This window comes from Dryobates pubescens, chromosome 10 (genome assembly GCF_014839835.1).
Source record: "Dryobates pubescens isolate bDryPub1 chromosome 10, bDryPub1.pri, whole genome shotgun sequence".
NCBI classification, from domain to species: domain Eukaryota; kingdom Metazoa; phylum Chordata; class Aves; order Piciformes; family Picidae; genus Dryobates; species Dryobates pubescens.
In genome coordinates, this window is record NC_071621.1 from 33895475 (window position 1) to 33914307 (window position 18833).

At 45.3% G+C, this 18833-nt stretch overlaps 1 protein-coding gene across 1 annotated transcript in view; it reads right to left on the reverse strand.

Annotated features, from left to right (window-relative positions):
* DEUP1 (deuterosome assembly protein 1) overlaps positions 1 to 18833 on the reverse strand; it is a 61914-nt gene that overhangs the window by 8402 nt on the left and 34679 nt on the right. Inside the window, exons 9-12 of the mRNA XM_054164790.1 lie at positions 18632 to 18829; positions 16428 to 16514; positions 12263 to 12462; positions 1699 to 1844 (exon numbers count right to left, since the gene is read on the reverse strand). Coding sequence (XP_054020765.1) covers positions 1699 to 1844; positions 12263 to 12462; positions 16428 to 16514; positions 18632 to 18829 — 631 coding nt within the window. The remainder of the gene's footprint in view (positions 1 to 1698; positions 1845 to 12262; positions 12463 to 16427; positions 16515 to 18631; positions 18830 to 18833) is intronic.

Sequence of the window (18833 nt, forward strand, 5' to 3'; positions counted from 1 at the left end):
CACCCAAAACCCCCAGGGCTCTTTCTTCCCCCCCCTCCACTGTTAGGCTAATCTCAGCTGGCCAGATCTGAGATTGCCCTTCCCCCTTTTCTTCTTGCCATTAAGCCTAGCCAGGCCTTAAAGGCCTTGAGATAACTCCCCCTCCATTACCAGACAGGGAGCATCTCCCATGAGGGCAGTGAGGGAAGAAAGAGGAAGTGTAGGACTTTGCAGATGGATTTATAGGGAGCAGGACATTGGGGGAATGCAATATGTAACTTCCTGTGTCCGTGCACTGGGCTGGGCACCCAGGGCACCAAAGGTGTATCTTGTGTGATAGCAGCAGAAGGCACCCAGCCTAAACTACCACACCATGAGAACCCAAAAGCCATTTACTTAAAATTCCTGTGAAGCATAAGAATATAAAAAAGGCAGGAAGGTCAAAACCCCAGGACTATGTGGCTCTCACTGTTCTGTGACTACTGGGACACAGCTTCTGGGACCATGATCAGTGAAGGACTGCACTGCAATCCCTGCTTCCCAGGCAGCTCATTGCTGCGGTGCTCCTTTATTAACAATGAGATTCTGGACTATGGATATAGTTTTCCAGCAGCCCTGCCTCTGATAGGAAAGGATGTGTGCACATTACTGTGGGCTCTAGTGCAGATTTAACAAATTACAGAAGATGTTAAGTGGGAGGATAAAGCTCAAGTTTATGGAGAGATCCAAGTTCAAAGAACTATGAAGAGTTTTCCCTAAGAAGTTGCCCTAGGCAAAGTGGGATTTATCCCACGATGCTGCATTCTTACTCTTTCCATTTCTGGGGAGGGGTTTGGAGCACAGCCCTGTGAGGACAGGCTGAGGCAGCTGGGATTGCTTAGCCTGGAGAAGAGGAGGCTCAGGGGAGAGCTATGTCCAGTTCCCCCTTGAACATCTCCTATCTCCCAGGCAACCAGCACCAGAACAAGAGGACACAGTCTCAAGCTGCACCAGGGGAGGTTTAGGCTGGATGTTAGGGGGAAGTTGTTCACAGAAAGAGTAATTGCCCATTGGAATGTGCTGCCCAGGGAGGTGGTGGAGTCACCATCACTGGAGGTGTTTATGAGGAGACTGGATGAGGCACTTAGTGCCATGGCCTAGTTGATTAGATGGTGTTGGGTAGATAGGTTGGACTTGATGATCTCAAAGGTGTTTTCCAACCTGGTTAATTCTATTCTATTCTAAGTGATTCCAGCAGCTATCATTTCTGTTCCTTCTCAAATGCAATAGCTAATACACAGCAAATAGTTGCTGCAATTCCTCTGATTTCATCCATCAGCTGAATGCTGTGGAAACTTGATTTGTCTTACAGCACTTAGGCAGCAAGTTTGCAGGCATTATGGAAATACACTTAAAGCAGAGTGCCCTTACAGAAGGCAACATGAAGCAGTGCCCCAATATAGAAAGCAATGAGCTCAAATGCAGAAATCTCTCTCACAGTTGTATAATGGGAGGTAATTATCACCATGGTTATTAGAGTAGAGGTATGGCCCAGTAGGGGATGTTTAATCCCCAGGAAAAGTGCATTCATGCTAGGGAAAGGTATTTCCATTTTTGCTGGAGCAGCACTGTATAAATAATAAAGATAACGGGGGTGATCTAATTCTTGGCTCCTCCAGGGCTGCCTTCAGTCCACAGAGAAATTGTGGAAAATAGATTTTGTTATGGGGAAAGAGTTACTTACTGAGAATTTGAGGTCTTCCACATTGCAAGCAGGGCTCAGACAGCTGCCTGTTCTGCCCTGTTCAGCAAACAGCACGCCAAAGCCCAAAGGATGCCTCACTGGTGGTGACGGAGGTTTATCTTCTACTCTTTTTTCATGACCTCTGTGGAGTGTATGAGAAGATAAAGTGCTATCACTTTCTGAACCACTGCTATTGCCCTGGAAATATAAAGCAGGACTACAGTTTCCACTGGCTGTGAACACAGCAGTCCGTTGCTGTGCCATTTCCTCTGTGTTTTGTGTTTGGAAAGTTCTAAAAGACAAACAAATAAATACATCAGAGGTATGAAAACCAGTATCAAAACTGAGCTGTCACAGCACAGCCAAGGGTGGGGGCTTGTGATTTTAGTTGTGCAATGATAATTACTTATCTATTCACATGGAATGGAATGGAGTGGAATGGAGTGTAATGGAATAGGATAGGATAGGATAGGATAGGATAGGATAGGATAGGATAGGATAGGATAGGATAGGATAGGATAGGATAGGATAGGATAGGATAGGATAGGACCAGACCAGACCAGACCAGGTTGGAAGAGACCTTTGAGATCATCAAGTCCAACCTATCATCCAACACCATCTAATCAACTAAACCATGGCACCAAGCACCCCATCAAGTCTCTTCCTAAACACCTCCAGGGATGGTGACTCCACCACCTCCCTGGGCAGCACATTCCAATGGCAAATAACTCTTTCTATGAAGAAATTCTTCCATGAAGAACTTTTTCCAGTCTGCTGAAGCAGACAGAGAATGCACACTCTGACACTGACTTCAGTGGAAAGCTGCTGAATTGCTGCAAATTGGTAATGTTTAATCCCAGGCCCATAAGCTGTCTACAACTACCTGAAGGGAGGTTGTAGCCAGGTGGGAGTTGGTCTCTTCTCCCATACAGCCAGTACCAGAACAAGAGGACACAGTCTCAAGCTGCACCAGGGGAAGTTTAGGCTTGAGGTGATGAGGAGAAAGTTCTTCCCAGAGAGAGTTGTTAGGCACTGGGATGTGCTGCCCAGGGAGGTGGTGGAGTCACCATCCCTGGAGGTGTTCAAGAGGGGCTTGGATGTGGCACTTGAAGCCACTTAGTCCTGAGGTCTTGGGTTGGACTTGATAAGCTCTGAGGTCTTTTCCAACCTTATTGATTCTATGATTCAATGAACATGTTTTTGTAACAGCATGTGAAGTCTTCAAGCTTACAAAAGAATCTCCAAGTATTTTATCATGATGTTCCATAACTCTTGTATCCCACTTACAGTCATCAGAATGGGTGAAAAGTTACATATTTGTATTCAATTCTATTCCTGTAAAGCAAAACCTATTATGGTTAACAGCATCTTTAACAGAAGAAAGCTATTTTCTTCCCATTGAAAATACCTTCTTCTCCTCCTCACAGTCAACTGAACAATTCTGAAACCATACTGATAAGAGCAGAGAATTTGGAGAGTAGCTTGCTCAGATGTCTGCTGACTTAAAGTTTCACAGTATCACACAGTATAACTAAGGTTGGAAGAGACCTTGAGGATCATCGAGTCCAAGCTGTCTCCACAGACCTCATGACTAGACCATGGCACCAAGTGCCACGTCCAATCCCCTCTTGAACACCTCCAGGGACAGGGACTCCACCACCTCCCTGGGCAGCACATTCCAATGACGAACGACTTGCTCAGTGAAGAACTTTCTCCTCACCTCCAGCCTAAACTTCCCCTGGTGCAGCTTGAGACTGTGTCCTCTTGTTCTGGCGCTGGTTCCCTGGGAGAAGAGACCAACCCCTTCCTGGCCACAACCACCTTTCAGGTAGTTGTAGAGGGCAATGAGGTCACCCCTGAGCCTCCTCTTCTCCAGGCTAAACAACCCCAGCTCCCTCAGCCTCTCCTCACAGGGCTATGCTCAAGGCCTCTCCCCAGCTTTGTTGCCCTTCTCTGGACACGTTCAAGTGTCTCGATGTTCTTCTTAAACTGAGGGGCCCAGAACTGGACACAGGACTCAAGGTGCAGCCTAACCAATGCAGAGTACAGGAGCACAATGACTTCCCTGCTCCTGCTGGCCACACTAATTTTCAGTTGAATCTTCACTTATATACCAAAATATGCAAAAAAAATTATTATGACTTTTGTATTACAGTATGTCTGACTGAGATTGCAAATTTCCATTCTACTTAGAGCTGTGGTTATGATAAAGTAGACATTTTAGTCTTGGGGTGGAATCCCTATACTTAAACAATATAGCTGCGTGGGGATTGGTCTCTTCTCCCAGGCAACCAGCACCAGAACAAGAGGACACAGGCTCAAGCTGTGCCAGGGGAGGTTTAGGCTGGATGTTAGGAAGAAATTCTTCCCAGAAAGAGTAATTGGCCATTGGGATGTGCTGCCCAGGGGTGTGGTGGAGTCACCATCACTGAAGGTGTTTAAGAAGAGACTGAATGGGGTGCTTGGTGCCATGGTTTAGTTGATTAGATGGTGTTGGGTGAGAGGTTGGACTTGATGATCTCGAAGGTCTTTTCCAACCTGGTTAATTCAATTCAATTCAATTCAATTCAATTCAATTCAATTCAATTCAACTTCTATTCTATTCTATTCTATTCTATTCTATTCTATTCTATTCTATTCTATTCTATTCCATTCCATTCCATTCCATTCCATTCCATTCCATTCCATTCCATTCCATTCCATTCCAGTAAGACAGTCTGAATGATACAGGAAAGCAAATTATAAGCATGATGCTGTAATATTGTTATTACTGTGATATTGTTATCATACATTGTAACATAAAACTCAGGGTGGCATGCACCAAACCTCTCAGTTTTCTAAATCACTTAAAACATTTACCTTTATGGGGGCAGAGTTTTCTGCTTTCTTTCATGTTTTGCTTTAAATCAATACACTGCTCTTTGGGCACAGGAGCATGTCTTTTTTTGTTCCCCCCCTCCACTACCTCCTCCCCACCCCCCACCTCCTCCCCCCCTGTTTTAAAGTCCATTCCATCTATTGTTTGGATGAAGGGCACAGTGGAAAAACTGCCACAACTGAAGATAGATGGCATGAATAATAAAATCACAGATAGTTTTTTCCCTTTTCATCTTGTGTGCTGACCTTTTTGGAAGTAATTTCCTCTGTAAACCCACAGTAAAGTCTATGTGATCTGTGTTCTTCCCCCTCCCCCCCACCCCAAACTGTTTCTCTATGTATTTAATAACAGTTATTACTGTTGTATTATAGCTTACTTCACTAAGACCAGAACTACTTTTGGTAGTTTTTAGACAGGAAAAACAGACACCACCCCAAACCCCCCAAGGATTTCTGTGAATAGATAAGGCAATGCAGGACTGTGAATAGTCCCTGTCCCTGGAGGTGCTCAAAAAGGGATTGGATGTGGCACTTGAAGCCATGGTTTAGTTAGTCATGAGGTGTTGGGTGATAGGTTGGACTGGATGATCTCTGAGGTCTTTTTCCAACCTTATTGATTCTATGATTCATTTTTGGAAGGAACTCCTCTTGCCACTGAAATCCACAGGATTGCTGGGACTGTTTGCTGCTGTGGAAAAACACACCACTTACATTTAGGTGCTTTAATGCGAACACTGTGCCTTCACTTCAGGCAGCTCTCACAGCTGGGGTTTAAATTTATGCCGGTTCAGTGATAAATAATATCTAAGAAGGGAGTTCTAGCCTGAATGCAAATGCAAAGATAGGCAAGTATCTGCAAATTTGTAACCAAATGCCCATTTGTTAACACCAGCAATGCAAATACCCCATAACTGCAGTTAAATAGCTTATGCTTCCAGGGAGTTTACTGTCACAGGTTATTTAACATGTACTTCACGAGAACAGTATCACCGTTGACTTGGTGACACGTGGGACAAAAAGTGAAAGAACAGTGTCCTGGCAAAGGGAATTTATACAGACAGGATTGATTTTTCCAGACATATATAAAATCAGCCTGCTCCCTATGTGATCAATGACTTCAGCGCTGCCAAACACACACTTTCAACACATTCCGCTGCTGACGTACTTAGTCTTAGAGAAAGAAAGCAACAGGTCTGTAATGACCCAAGTGTCTTCAGGATTAGTGGTGGTGTGTTTATCTTGTGAGTGTGGCTGCTAGCTTGATTTCTCAAAATGGTAAAGCAGTATTTTCCAGAAGAGATTGTGCTCTCTGCTTCCAGTTTGTCTGCTGCAACAACTGATACAGTGGTGATTATGGTTAAGAGTGCCTGATGTCCAAAGGGTAAGAAAAACCTCCTTAAGACAGACATGACACTGTCAAAACAGATCTTTTAAGAGACAGCTATAAGCATAGAATAGAGTAGAATAGAATAGAGTAGAATAGTGTAGAATAGAATAGTGTAGAATAGAATAGAATAGAATAGAATAGAATAGAATAGAATAGAATAGAATAGAATAGAATAGAATTAATAAGGTTGGAAAAGACCTTTGAGAGCATCAAGTCCAACCTATCACCCAACACCATCTAATCAGCTAACCCATGGCACCAAGTGCCCCATCCAGTCTCTTCTTAAACACCTCCAGGGATGGTGACTCCACCACCTCCCTGGGCAGCACATTCCAATGGCCAATCTCTCTTTCTGGGAAGAACTTCTTCCTAACATCCAGCCTAAACCTCCCCTGATGGAGTTTGGAACTGTGTCCTCTTGTTCTGGTGCTGGTTGCCTGGGAGAAGAGACCAACCCCCACCTGTGAGGGGTATGCTTGGGATTTCTGTTAGCTGCCTCATTTGTTAAAGGCTCCTGGGACTGCTTCTGTAAATGGGACTTTGAGACTTTGTAATGCAAGGGATTCTACAATGCTATAATAAAGGACTTCTGGGAGGTCCTTCTGAGATTCTGTGCTCTCTGCATTTCTGCAATCTCGTTGCTACACAGCAACAGGGTTCAGGCCTTCATTCGTCACCCAATGGCACCTCGTTAAAAGGGGCCCACAGCCACCTTACATACATAGAATACATAGAATAAACCAGGTTGGAAGAGACCTTCAAGATCATCGCGTCCAACCCATCAACCAATCCAACTCCGCCCAAGCAGCTAACCCACGGCACCAAGCACCCCGTCAAGTCTTCTCCTAAAAACCTCCAGCGATGGCGACTCCACCACCTCCCCAGGCAGCCCATTCCAATGTGCAATCACTCTTTCTGTATAGAACTTTTTTCTAACATCCAGCCTGAATCTCCCCTGGCGCAGCCTGAGACTGTGTCCTCTTGTTCTGGTACTGCTTGCCTGGGAGAAGAGACCAACATCCGTCTGTCTACAACCTCCCTTCAGGTAGTTGTAGAGAGTAATAAGGTCACCCCTGAGTCTCCTCTTCTCCAGGCTAAGCAACCCCAGCTCCCTCAGCCTCTCCTCGTAGGGCTTATGTTCCAAACCCCTCACCAACTTTGTTGCTCTTCTCTGGACTCGTTCCAGCAACTCAACATCCTTCCTAAACTGAGGGGCCCAGAACTGGACACAGTACTCGAGGTGCGGCCTAACCAGTGCAGTGTACAGGGGCAGAATGACCTCCCTGCTCCTGCTGGCCACACTGTTCCTGATGCAGGCCAGGATGCCATTGGCCCTCTTAGCTGCCTGGGCACACTGCAGGCTCATGTTCAGTCTACCGTCGACCAGCACCCCCAGGTCCCTCTCAGCCTGACTGCTCTCCAGCCACTCTGACCCCAGCCTGTAGCACTGCATGGGGTTGCTGTGGCCAATGTGCAGAACCCGGCACTTGGATGTGTTAAATCTCATGCCGTTGGACTCTGCCCATCTGCCCAGCCTGTCGAGGTCCCCCTGCAGAGCCTCTCTACCCTCCAGCAGATCAACTCCTGCCCCCAGCTTGGTGTCATCAGCAAATTTACTGATGATGGACTCGATGCCCTCGTCCAGATCATCAATAAAGATGTTAAAGAGCAAGGGGCCCAGTACTGATCCCTGGGGCACACCACTGGTGACTGGCTGCCAGCTGGATGTGGCACCATTCACTACCACTCTCTGGGCTCGGCCCTCCAGCCAGTTCCTAACCCATCTCAGTGTGCTCCCATCCAAGCCATGGGCTGACAGCTTGGCCAGGAGTTTGCTATGGGGAACGGTGTCAAAGGCCTTGCTGAGGTCCAGGTAGACTACATCCACAGGCCTCCCCACATCCACCAGGCGGGTCACCTGATCATAGAAGGAGATCAGGTTGGTCAGGCAGGACCTGCCCTTCCTAAACCCATGCTGGCTGGGCCTGATCCCTTGGCCATCCTCTAAGTGTTGCGTGATTGCACTCAGGATGACCTGCTCCATAATCTTTCCTGGCACTGAGGTCAGGCTGACAGGCCTGTAATTCCCTGGCTCATCCAACCGGCCCTTCTTGTGGATGGGTACCACGTTGGCCAGCTTCCAGTCATCTGGGATCTCTCCAGTGAGCCAGGACTGATGAAAAATAATGGAGAGTGGCTTGGCCAGTTCATCTGCCAGCTCTCTCAGCACCCTAGGATGGATCCCATCTGGTCCCATGGACTTGTGGGGGTCCAAGCTGCTGAGGAGAGCTCCTATCACTTGCTCATGGAACACAGGGAAACCATGCAGCTCCCTGGCTCCCTCTGCCAGTTCTGCAGGCCAGCTGTCTGGTAGACGTTCTTTCCAGCTAGTAAAAACTGAGGTAAAGAAGGTGTTAAGTACCTCTGCCTTTTCCTCATCCTGTGTTACAACATTTCCTTCCATGTCAACCAAGGAGTGGAGGTTGTCCCTGCCCTTCCTCTTGCTATTAATATATTTATAGAAGGACTTTTTGTTGTCCTTCACATCAGAGGCCAGTTTAAGTTCCAAATATGCTTTTGCCTCCCTAATTTTCCTCCTACCTTCAGCTCCCCCAGGCCTAGGATGTGTCTATTTTAGCAAAAAGATGCCACTCTTGCATGTCTTACTTTGTAATATTTAGAAACTCACTGTATACTGCGAGAAAGAGGAATCCATGCTGCTCTCTAAACTGTCAAGTATAACTTCCTGCAGTTTCCTGTATTTTCTATAGAGGTCTCCTACCCAACTGATGACTGTGCCCATGGCCTAGGATTCTAGGTGAGACATGCCTGAAAAAATGTTGGTTTGTTTTGTTTGGAAACCATTCCCCACCCCCCACCCCCACTGTGCAAACCTCTCTAGGTTTCTGAGTGCAAACAGGAGGGGAAGAGGAAAAAAAAAAACCAAGAAAAAGTACAGCTTCTGCAAATGACTCTTTCAAACACATCCCCCTCCTTCCCTGCCCTTCCACAAACACTCTGTTTTCTATTTTTCTGCCATGAATAAGAAGTCTCTTTGCCCTTTCTCCACTGCCATAATTACCATGGAAACAGAACTGCAAATTAAAACAGAAAGGACGTGATTGACGCTCACAATAAAATAAAACATAGCCCAGAGTTTAAATCAATCAGCATCAATTACCTGGGTTATCTGCATCCATTGGAGGGATCAAAATGGCAGTTTAGCTTTGTGAGCAAATCCTGAGGTAGTTCCTTGTTTCATAACAGAGAACTGACATTATAGAGAGGGCCCAGTCTTAAAGTGACTGCCTAGCTGATGTGTATATAAAGCACATGGGGCATATTCACATTGTCTGAAATCTGAGGGTGCATTTTACTCAGCTAAACAGCTTTTCATTTAGGAAATAAAATGCATGCTTTGGATCCTGAAAATCAGGCTCAATATCTATTTCATCAGATTAATTAGAATAGGAATGTAAATTGTGTTGATTAGTGTGGCTGAGGCTTCTGTTGTGAGAAAGGGTAACTCTCCCAGGTTTCTCTCTCCCACTTTTGATGTGAATTGCTCTTCAACAGCTATGAAATCAAAATCCTTCGTATTGTAGAATCACAGAATCATAGAATCAGTAAGGTTGGAAAAGACCTCAGAGATCAGCAAGTCCAACCTGTCACCCAACACCTCAGGACTACTAAACCATGGCTTCAAGTGTCACGTCCAATCCCCTCTTGAACACCTCCAGGGATGGTGACTCCACCACCTCCCTGGGCAGCACATTCCAGTGGCCAATTACTCTTTCTGGGAAGAACTTTCTCCTCACCTTGAGCCTAAATTTCCCCTGGCACAGCTTGAGACTCTGTCCTCTTGTTCTGGTGCTGGTTGCCTGGGAGAAGAGATCAACCCCCACCTGGCTACAACCTCCTCACAGGGCTGTGCTCCAGACCTCTCCCCAGCCTCGCTGCCCTTCTCTGGACTCATTCAAGTATTTCAATATCCTACTTAAACTGAGGGGCCCAGAACTTGACACAGGACTCAAGGTGTGGCCTAACCAGTGCTAACTACAGGGGCACAATGACTTCTTTGCTCCGGCTGGCTACACTATTCCTGATCAAGGCCAGGATGCCATTGGTCTTCTTGGCCACCTGGGCACACTGCTGGCTCATGTTCAGCCTACTGTCAACCAGCACCCCCAGATCCCTTTCTGCCTGACTGCTCTCCAGCCACTCTGACCCCATCCTGTAGCACTGCATGGGGTTGTTGTGGCCAAAGTGCAGCACCCGGCACTGGGACCTGTTAAATGCCATCCTGTTGGACTCTGCCCATCTGTCCAGCCTGTCAAGGTCTCTCTGGAGAGCCCTTCTACCCTCTAACAGATCAATACCTTCTCCCAGCTTGGTGTAGTCTGCAAACTTACTGCAAACTACACCCTCCCTGTTACCAATGAATAAAATATTTAGATTCCTATGAATTTTTACTCTCCTGCACTATGAAATATTGCTTACTTTACTTTTTAGTTTCATTACTGCAATGCCATGATTACAACATGTCTGAACACAGGGAAATAAGAAGGAAGTCATCACTACAGTGTTTTCTGTGAGTCTGGGTATTTTTTAAGTCTCGTTATTTTGCACTAACAAGGAGTGTATTGCAGTAATGATTTATTCAGGCAGTCTGAAATGATGTTGTTTGTTGGTTTTTTTTCAATCAGGTCACATAAGAACACCAGAAGTAGACAAGGCATTAAAATACCTCTAATGAAACTTCCAGCAAATGAAACTGGCAGGACATAAAGCTTTTCAGCAGGACTTGTGGTTCAACTTCTTATCAAGATAACCTCCTGTGGAGCAGTTTACCTCTCATGTTGGTTTTTAGATCCTTTCCTTGTCTTGTTTTTGTTTGGCAGTAAAATACATCCTGTCCTGTTTTGTAAAACCTGGAACTAAGAATAACTCAAACAGCACAGAAAAACTTTTGTAAGTTGTTTCATGTGCCAAACACTAAAATAACGCTCAAACATTTCTGGGACTTCACTTATTGCCAAATTCAGTTAGCCATCCAGAAAAACGTAGGAAATTCATAGAATCATAGAATAGTTTTGGTTGGAAAAGACCTTCAAGATCATCAAGTCCAACCATTAACTCTACCAAGTCTGATGCTAAACCGTGTCCCTTCAGCACCACATCTCTGTGGCTTTTAAAAACCTCTGGGGATGAGAATTCAACCACTTCCCCCAGGAGCCTGTTCCAGTGTTTAAATCCCTTTCAGTGAGTAAGTTTCATCTAGTACTCAATTTAAGTCTCCTCTGGTGCAACTTGAGGCCATCTCCTCTTGTCCCATCATTTGTTAGTAGGGTGAAGAGACCAACACCCACCTCACCATAACCTCCTTTCAGGGAGTTGTAGAGAGCAACAATGTCTCCCCTCAGCTTCCTTTTCTCCAGGCTGAACAAGCCCAGTGCTCTTAGCTGTTCCTCACAAGACTTGCTCTGCAAACCCTTCACTAGCTTTGCTGTCCTCTTCTGGACCAGCTCCAGCACCTCAATGTATTCCTTGTAGTGAGGGCCCTAAAACTGAACGCTGCTGGTCACACTATTACTGATACAGGCCAGGATGCCACTGGCCTTGTTGGCCACACGCTGGCTCACAATCAGCCATATTCAGACCCAAAGCTGTATGTATTTTAGAAATGTATTCATGTATTGAGTGCTGTGATCCATCAAATCATTTCCTAAACAATAAGCAGAGCAAAGGGAATGCTCTTGTTACTGACTCACAGGGTGAAGATCCTGAATACGAACACTTAGTCCTTCAACAGCTGCATTGTCTTCCTCTGTGCTGTTTGGATAGGGATACACATGACAGTGATAGCAACCACACATCTTCTTAACTTTCTGGGCAATTTGTTCACCCTAATAGGACACTAAAAAACCAAACCATTGTGTGGTTTTGCCTGTATCAGGATCCTCCAGACACTCATCCAGCTCTGCATAGGTAAGAATAGCGTAGCCCTTACATGCTCGCCACAGCACTTTCTCAAACGCTTCAACTTGTGCCATGTGAACTAACCCAGATATAAACCCCAGTTTGGCACCCATTCTTACATATCTACTTCATAGGTATGATATTTATGTTGGTGGGAGTTCTGAATGAATAGAAACAGAAAAAAAGCTTGGCCAATTAGATGTTTCCAAGAAACTTCGAGGAAGTTTCACATATGTGTACAGGTTGGACTTGATGATCCTTGGGGTCTCTTCCAACCTTAGTTATACTGTGATACTGTGATACAATCAAAAGCTTACCTCTCTGCCTTTCCTTGCATGTTTGAAGGGGTTTGGTAGAGGTGCTCTGTTTCTCTGTATGTATCCATGAGACCAAGCATGGATGTCTCTGTGTCACTTTGTAGTTTAACAAGACTATTTTGTAACCTTATATTGTCATGCTCCAGTTTGCGAAGGCAAGCTGTGAAATCTCCATGTTCGTTGTTAGATAAATCTATACTCTGTGACAGGAGATAAAACCATCATTAAATAGTTCCTTTCCCCCCCCACAGTAAATGGATGTTCATATTTTTAACAAACAAGGCAAAAAAAAAAGCAAACACAAAAGCAGGTAAACCTGGAGGTAAAACAATGTTCTGTGCTACAGAAAGACACAGCTACCATATATAACTGTGCAGTACTTAGAGCAAGCCATGAGAATTGCCTCCAGAAAAAACACAAAACACTGCAGATAGATGGAAAAAGAAGGGATAACAGCCTCTATAGCACAATAAACCAAATTAAACTTTCTCAGCAAACATGCATTCAAAATGTTGCTGTTGTAAATTCATCTCTTGCTTTGTAAAACTCGTGACATAAAAGCAGCCGTAACAGCTACAGCTGCAGACTGTATTGCTCCCTCCAGAAACAATTCCACCAAAAATACTATGAAAAATGATAGAAGTGCTTTACTATTCTAGATACAAGGTATGTCTACAGGCACAGTTTAATACTGTGTCAAGATACAGTCACCTTCAGTTTCAGAAGCAGTGAAGCCACATGAGCACAGCGCTCTCCAGCTGTGTTACTACACTCTGCTTCTCCGCTGGACTAGCACACATGGTATACAAGTCAAAACACTGCAAGTGTAAGCAGCATGAGCACCATGACCAGGGGCTAAAGAGGCACATTCACTATGGGAATCAAGAGGGGAAGATGGAGATTAGCTCTGGAAGCTGACTAGTCAGGAGAACCTAATTCTTTTTTGCCCTGTAACTTAGTCCATGAAGTTTATGCTGCTAATTTGGAACCTGAGCTAGCTAATTTGGAACTATCTCCCTGCAGAACACTGCATGGCATAGTGTAAATATATTTGCAACAACTCTATTGTCATTAACAGAAAATTCCCCAAAGATTTATCAGATTACATACAGAAGACTAAAAAATTACACCTTTTATTAAGTTGTGCTTTCATGTGTTTCTAGATGCACCTTACTCTTTGGGACCCTGGTAATTAATGAGTAGTAAGGATTTGATTCTTCATATACTGCTAGCAGAACTGTGTTCCTGTGCCTAAAAGCTTGTCTGTTCCTTATATTAACTGGTCTAATGTCATCTTGTCCTATAAACCTTGCATTGCTTAGATAGTTTTAGGGGACATTCATGACCCAAGCTCACATAGAAGTTCCAGAAAGTATAAGAAAATTTAATGCTTTGTGCAAGGATGAAGGGCAGAGATGCAGCTATGTCTCCTAAGTGGAGAGAAGTGGCAGAACAGAGGAAGAAGGAAAGTGCTCAGTCACTCTACCACTAACAGCTCGAGAATCAGCAGTGCAGTTATAATGGCATGACCCCCAGATCTGAGCTGGCACAGCTTTGGAAGTTTAAACAAATAACCCTGCCTGATGCATGACACAACACTGACCTAAGCTGGCACTAGTGTGAGTGGTTTGTGTAGTGCTCTACTGTAGGGTACAAACACATCCATAAAACCCTCTCATCTCTGCAATATTAGCATAAAATGCCTCACAGTCTTTAGTGTTTAGACCCTCACAACACACTAGTAGAATAGGAAAGAATTACAAACCCCACAAACAACCCTGATACCTGTAGGGACCGTGGTGTGTCTAGTAAGTGGATTTTGCTGTTAAAATTTATCAAACACATTAAAGCTCTTCTCAGTCTTTGTGAAGAGTATTGTACTTAGCACTGGTTAGGCCACACCTTGAGTCCTATGTCCAGTTCTGGGCCCCTCAGTTTAAGGAGGATATTGAAATACTTGAATGTGTCCAGAGAAGGGCAGCGAGGCTGGGGAGAGGTCTGGAGCACAGCCCTGTGAGGAGGTTGTAGCCAGGTGGGGGTTGATCTCTTCTCCCAGGCAACCAGCACCAGAACAAGAGGACACAGTCTCAAGCTGTGCCAGGGGAAATTTAGGCTCATGGTGAGGAGAAAGTTCTTCCCAGAAAGAGTAATTGGCCACTGGAATGTGCTGCCCAGGGAGGTGGTGGAGTCACCATCCCTAGAGGTGTTCAAGAGGGGATTGGATGTGGCACTTGAAGCCATGGTCTAGGTAGTCCTAAGGTGTTGGGTGACAGGTTGGACTCGATGATCTCTGAGGTCTTTTCCAACCTTATTGATTCTATGATTGTATGCAGTAGAGGTAGAGCTGCTGGCATGCACACATCCATCTATGTTTCCACAATAATATATTACATATACACATACATAATAATATAGATGCATGGATGGGCAACATACCACTGATAGACATAGATGCTATTTTAAGGGTGTGGCAAAAAGTGACAGTCTTTAATGCATTTGTCAGCCTACAGTAAGACAACTGGCAGGTTACAAATGCCCCTAGGATGCATTTACAAGCAACATTCCAGTGGTTTTTTTCTAGTGATAGATACAATAACTGCAGCTGTTCTGTAAGCAGAGGACATTTAGAAGCTTTTTGTGGAAGGCAGTGTGTATAAGATTTATTACCTCCATATAAACTACAGTTCTGCATGATACTTGGCACACTTTTTATGAATGGAACTTTAAATATCCCCCATTTGGAAAGAAATAAATGCTGAACTCTGCAAATAAGCTGGGGGTGGGGAGAATGTGTTCACTTTTTTTAAACTGTTATTTAAATGTCACATGAATAAAGGGGTAAAATAGTAATAAAAAAAAGGGATTTATTTTTGTATCTGTGAGAATGACTGGCTCAAAATACACATTTTCTGAAATAAGTGATGTCACTTACAAAAAATAGACTCCCAGAAACTGTTTATGGTATGGGCAGTTACTGAAAGAATTAGAATAGAATAGAATAGAATAGAATAGAATAGAATAGAATAGAATAGAATAGAATAGAATAGAATAGAATAGAATAAACCAGGTTGGAAGAGACCTTCAAGATCATCGCGTCCAACCCCTCAACCAATCCAACACCGCCCAAACAACTAACCCATGGCACCAAGCACCCCATCAAGTCTTCTCCCGAAAACCTCCAATGATGGTGACACCACCTCCTCCCCAGGCAGCCCATTCCAATGGGCAATCACTCTCTCTGTATAGAACTTTTTCTTAACATCCAACCTGAACCTCCCCTGGTGCAGCCTGAGACTGTGTCCTCTTGTTCTGGTACTGGCTGCCTGGGAGAAGAGACCAACATCCGTCTGTCTACAACCTCCTTTCAGGTAGTTGTAGAGTGATAAGGTCGCCCCTGCATCTCCTCTTCTCCAGGCTAAGCAACCCCAGCTCCCTCAGCCTCTCCTCGTAGGGCTTATGTTCCAAACCCCTCACCAACTTTGTTGCTCTTCTCTGGACTCGTTCCAGCAAGTCAACCTCCTTCCTAAACTGAGGGGCCCAGAACTGGACACAGTACTCGAGGTGCGGCCTAACCAGTGCAGTGTACAGGGGCAGAATGACCTCCCTGCTCCTGCTGGCCACACTGTTCCTGATGCAGGCCAGGATGCCATTGGCCCTCTTGGCTGCCTGGGCACACTGCAGGCTCATGTTCAGTCTACTGTCGACCAGCACCCCCAGGTCCCTCTCTGCTTGGCTGCTCTCCAGCCACTCTGACCCCAGCCTGTAGCACTGCATGGGATTGCTGTGGCCAATGTGCAGAACCCGGCACTTGGATGTGTTAAATCTCATGCTGTTGGACTCTGCCCATCTGTCCAGCCTGTCGAGGTCCCTCTGCAGAGCCTCTCTACCCTCCAGCAGATCAACTCCTGCCCCCAGCTTGGTGTCATCAGCAAATTTACTGATGATGGACTCTATGCAATTAGTTTGTTTCCAGTTCAATTAAGATCAAACCAATTCCTAGCAATGCTCATTTTCAGATGCTGTGTGAATGCCTCTTGGTTTTGATTATGCCACATGCCTTATTTTCATGCATTTCTTTCACATAAACCAGGTAGCTCTAAATCTGCTACAATCTCCATCTACATTTGCAAGAAATGTGATACTGAATAGAGGTTTCAAAAATTACCATGCAACTTTTACCCTCCTGGTTTTCCACCATCTCTTTTATCTCTGTGTTTTCAGCTTTGATAATCTTCCACTGGAAATCCAGCAGCTAGGGAAAGATTCAGCTCTTAGTTAAATACAAGCATATTACTGTTAACTTCACAATAGCACTGAGCATGGATAAATGTCAGTTTAATTGTACTATATATATATATATAAAATACAGCAATACTAAAGCAGAAAGAAGTCTTAAACCACCTATAAAATATATACAAATGTGATACCTCTGATTTTTTTGTTAACCTTTCTAAAAGAATTAATCACTTCACCTGGGGGTACTGGTTGATAGGAGGCTGAACACGAGCCAGCAGTGTGCTCAGGTGGCTGAGAAGGCCAATGGCATCCTCGCCTGCATCAGGAATAGTGTGGCCAGCAGGAGCAGGGAAGTCATTCTGCCCTATACTCAGCACTGGTTAGGCCACACCTTGAGTTCTGTGTCCAGTTCTGGGCCCCTCAATTTAAGAAGGATATTGAGATATGTAAGTGTGTCCAGAGAAGGGCAACAAGGCTGGGGAGAGGCCTTGAGCACAAGCCATATGAGGAGAGGCTGAGGGATCTGGGGTTGCGTAGCCTGCAGAAGATGAGGCTCAGGGGAGAGCTATGTCCAATCCCCTCTTGAACACCTCCAGTGATGGTGACTCCACCACCTCCCTGGGCAGCACATTCCAATGACCAATTTCTCATTCTGGGTAGAACTTTCTCCTCACCTCAAGCCTCAACTTCCCCTGGCGCAGCTTGAGACTATGTCCTCTTGTTCTGATGCTGGTTGCCTGGGAGAAGAGACCAACCCCCACCTGGCTACAACCTCCCTTCAGGTAGCTGTAGAGAGCAAGAAGGTCTCCCCTGAGCCTCCTCTTCTCCAGGCTAATCAACCCCAGCTCCCTCAGCCTCTCCTCACAGGGCTGTGCTCAAGGTCTCTCCCCAGCCTTGTTGCCCTTCTCTGGGCCCAGAACTGGACACAGGACTCAAGGTGTGGCCTAACCTGTGCTGCTTACAATTTCCATCCTTATATGCATGAGAATTTTTCTAAGCAGATTTATAGAATTCTTCAAAAGCTTTTGAAAGAACTGAGAAACTAGGAAACGTGTGAGATCCTCTGTTAAAGTGTTCTGATGATACAGTGCATTTATTTAATAACAACAATCTGGATGTTTTAGAACAGAATAGAATAAACCAGGTTGGAAGAGGCCTTCAAGATCATTGTGTCCAACCTATCATCCAACAGTACCTAATCAACTAAACCATGCAACCAAGCACCCTATCAACTCTCCTCCTTTTCCAGATCTTTGTCACATTAAAATGGTAACTCTATTTGATGGTCAGAATAATTACATATTAGAGTCACAAGTGACATTTGCTGGTGCTTCCTTGCTCCAGCGCCCACTGGACTGGCTTAGTAACACTTCACAGATACTACAGTGTGCACTTGCAGCCTGGAAAGCCAATCAGATCCTGGGCTGCATCAAGAGAAGTGTGGCCAGGAGGTCAAGGGAGGTGATTCTCCCCCTCTACTCAGCTCTGGTGAGACCCCACCTGGAGTACTGCCTCCAGTTCTGGAGCCCCTATTACAAGAGGGATATGGAGGTGCTGGAGGGTGTCCAGAGAAGGGCCATGAGGATGAGCAGAGGGCTGGAGCACCTCTCCTGTGAGGACAGAGTGAAGGAGTTGGGGCTGTTCAGTCTGGAGAAGAGAAGGCTCTGAGGTGACCTAATTGTGGCCTTCCAGTATCTGAAGGGGGCCTACAAGAAGGCTGGGGAGGGACTTCTTAGGATCTCAGGTAGTGATAGGACTAGGGGGAATGGAATGAAGTTGAAGGTGGGGAGATTGAGGCTGGAGGTGAGGAGGAAGTTCTTCACCATGAGAGTGGTGAAGCCCTGGAATGGGTTGTCCAGGGAGGTGGTTGGGGTGCCGTCTCTGGAGGTGTTTAAGCCCAGGCTGGCTGAGGCTCTGGCCAGCCTGATGTAGTGTGGGGTGTCCCTGCCCATGGCAGGGGGGTTGGAACTAGATGATCCTTGTGGTCCCTTCCAACCCTGACTGATACTATGATACAGCACTGCTGATGAAAATTACAGCAAGAAAAGAAACATCTTTTGTTCCCAGACAATGTGTGTCGTTATCAATAGTGTGGAGCAGAAGGATCTAGATTGGTTTTGACTGCTTACATACCTGTTGTTTTGCTAACAATTTGTCTTTCATCTCCAACTCCATTTTTAACTGCTTTTCCAGAAGACTAGCTCTCTCCATGATAGTTGCTATAGTAATCTCCTTCTGATGAAGCTCTTCTGTCAGGTCAGAGATTTCTGTCTTCATTCTTTCCTGCTCAGAGCAATGGGACTGCTCCTCTCGATAAAGATGGTTTCTTATCTGT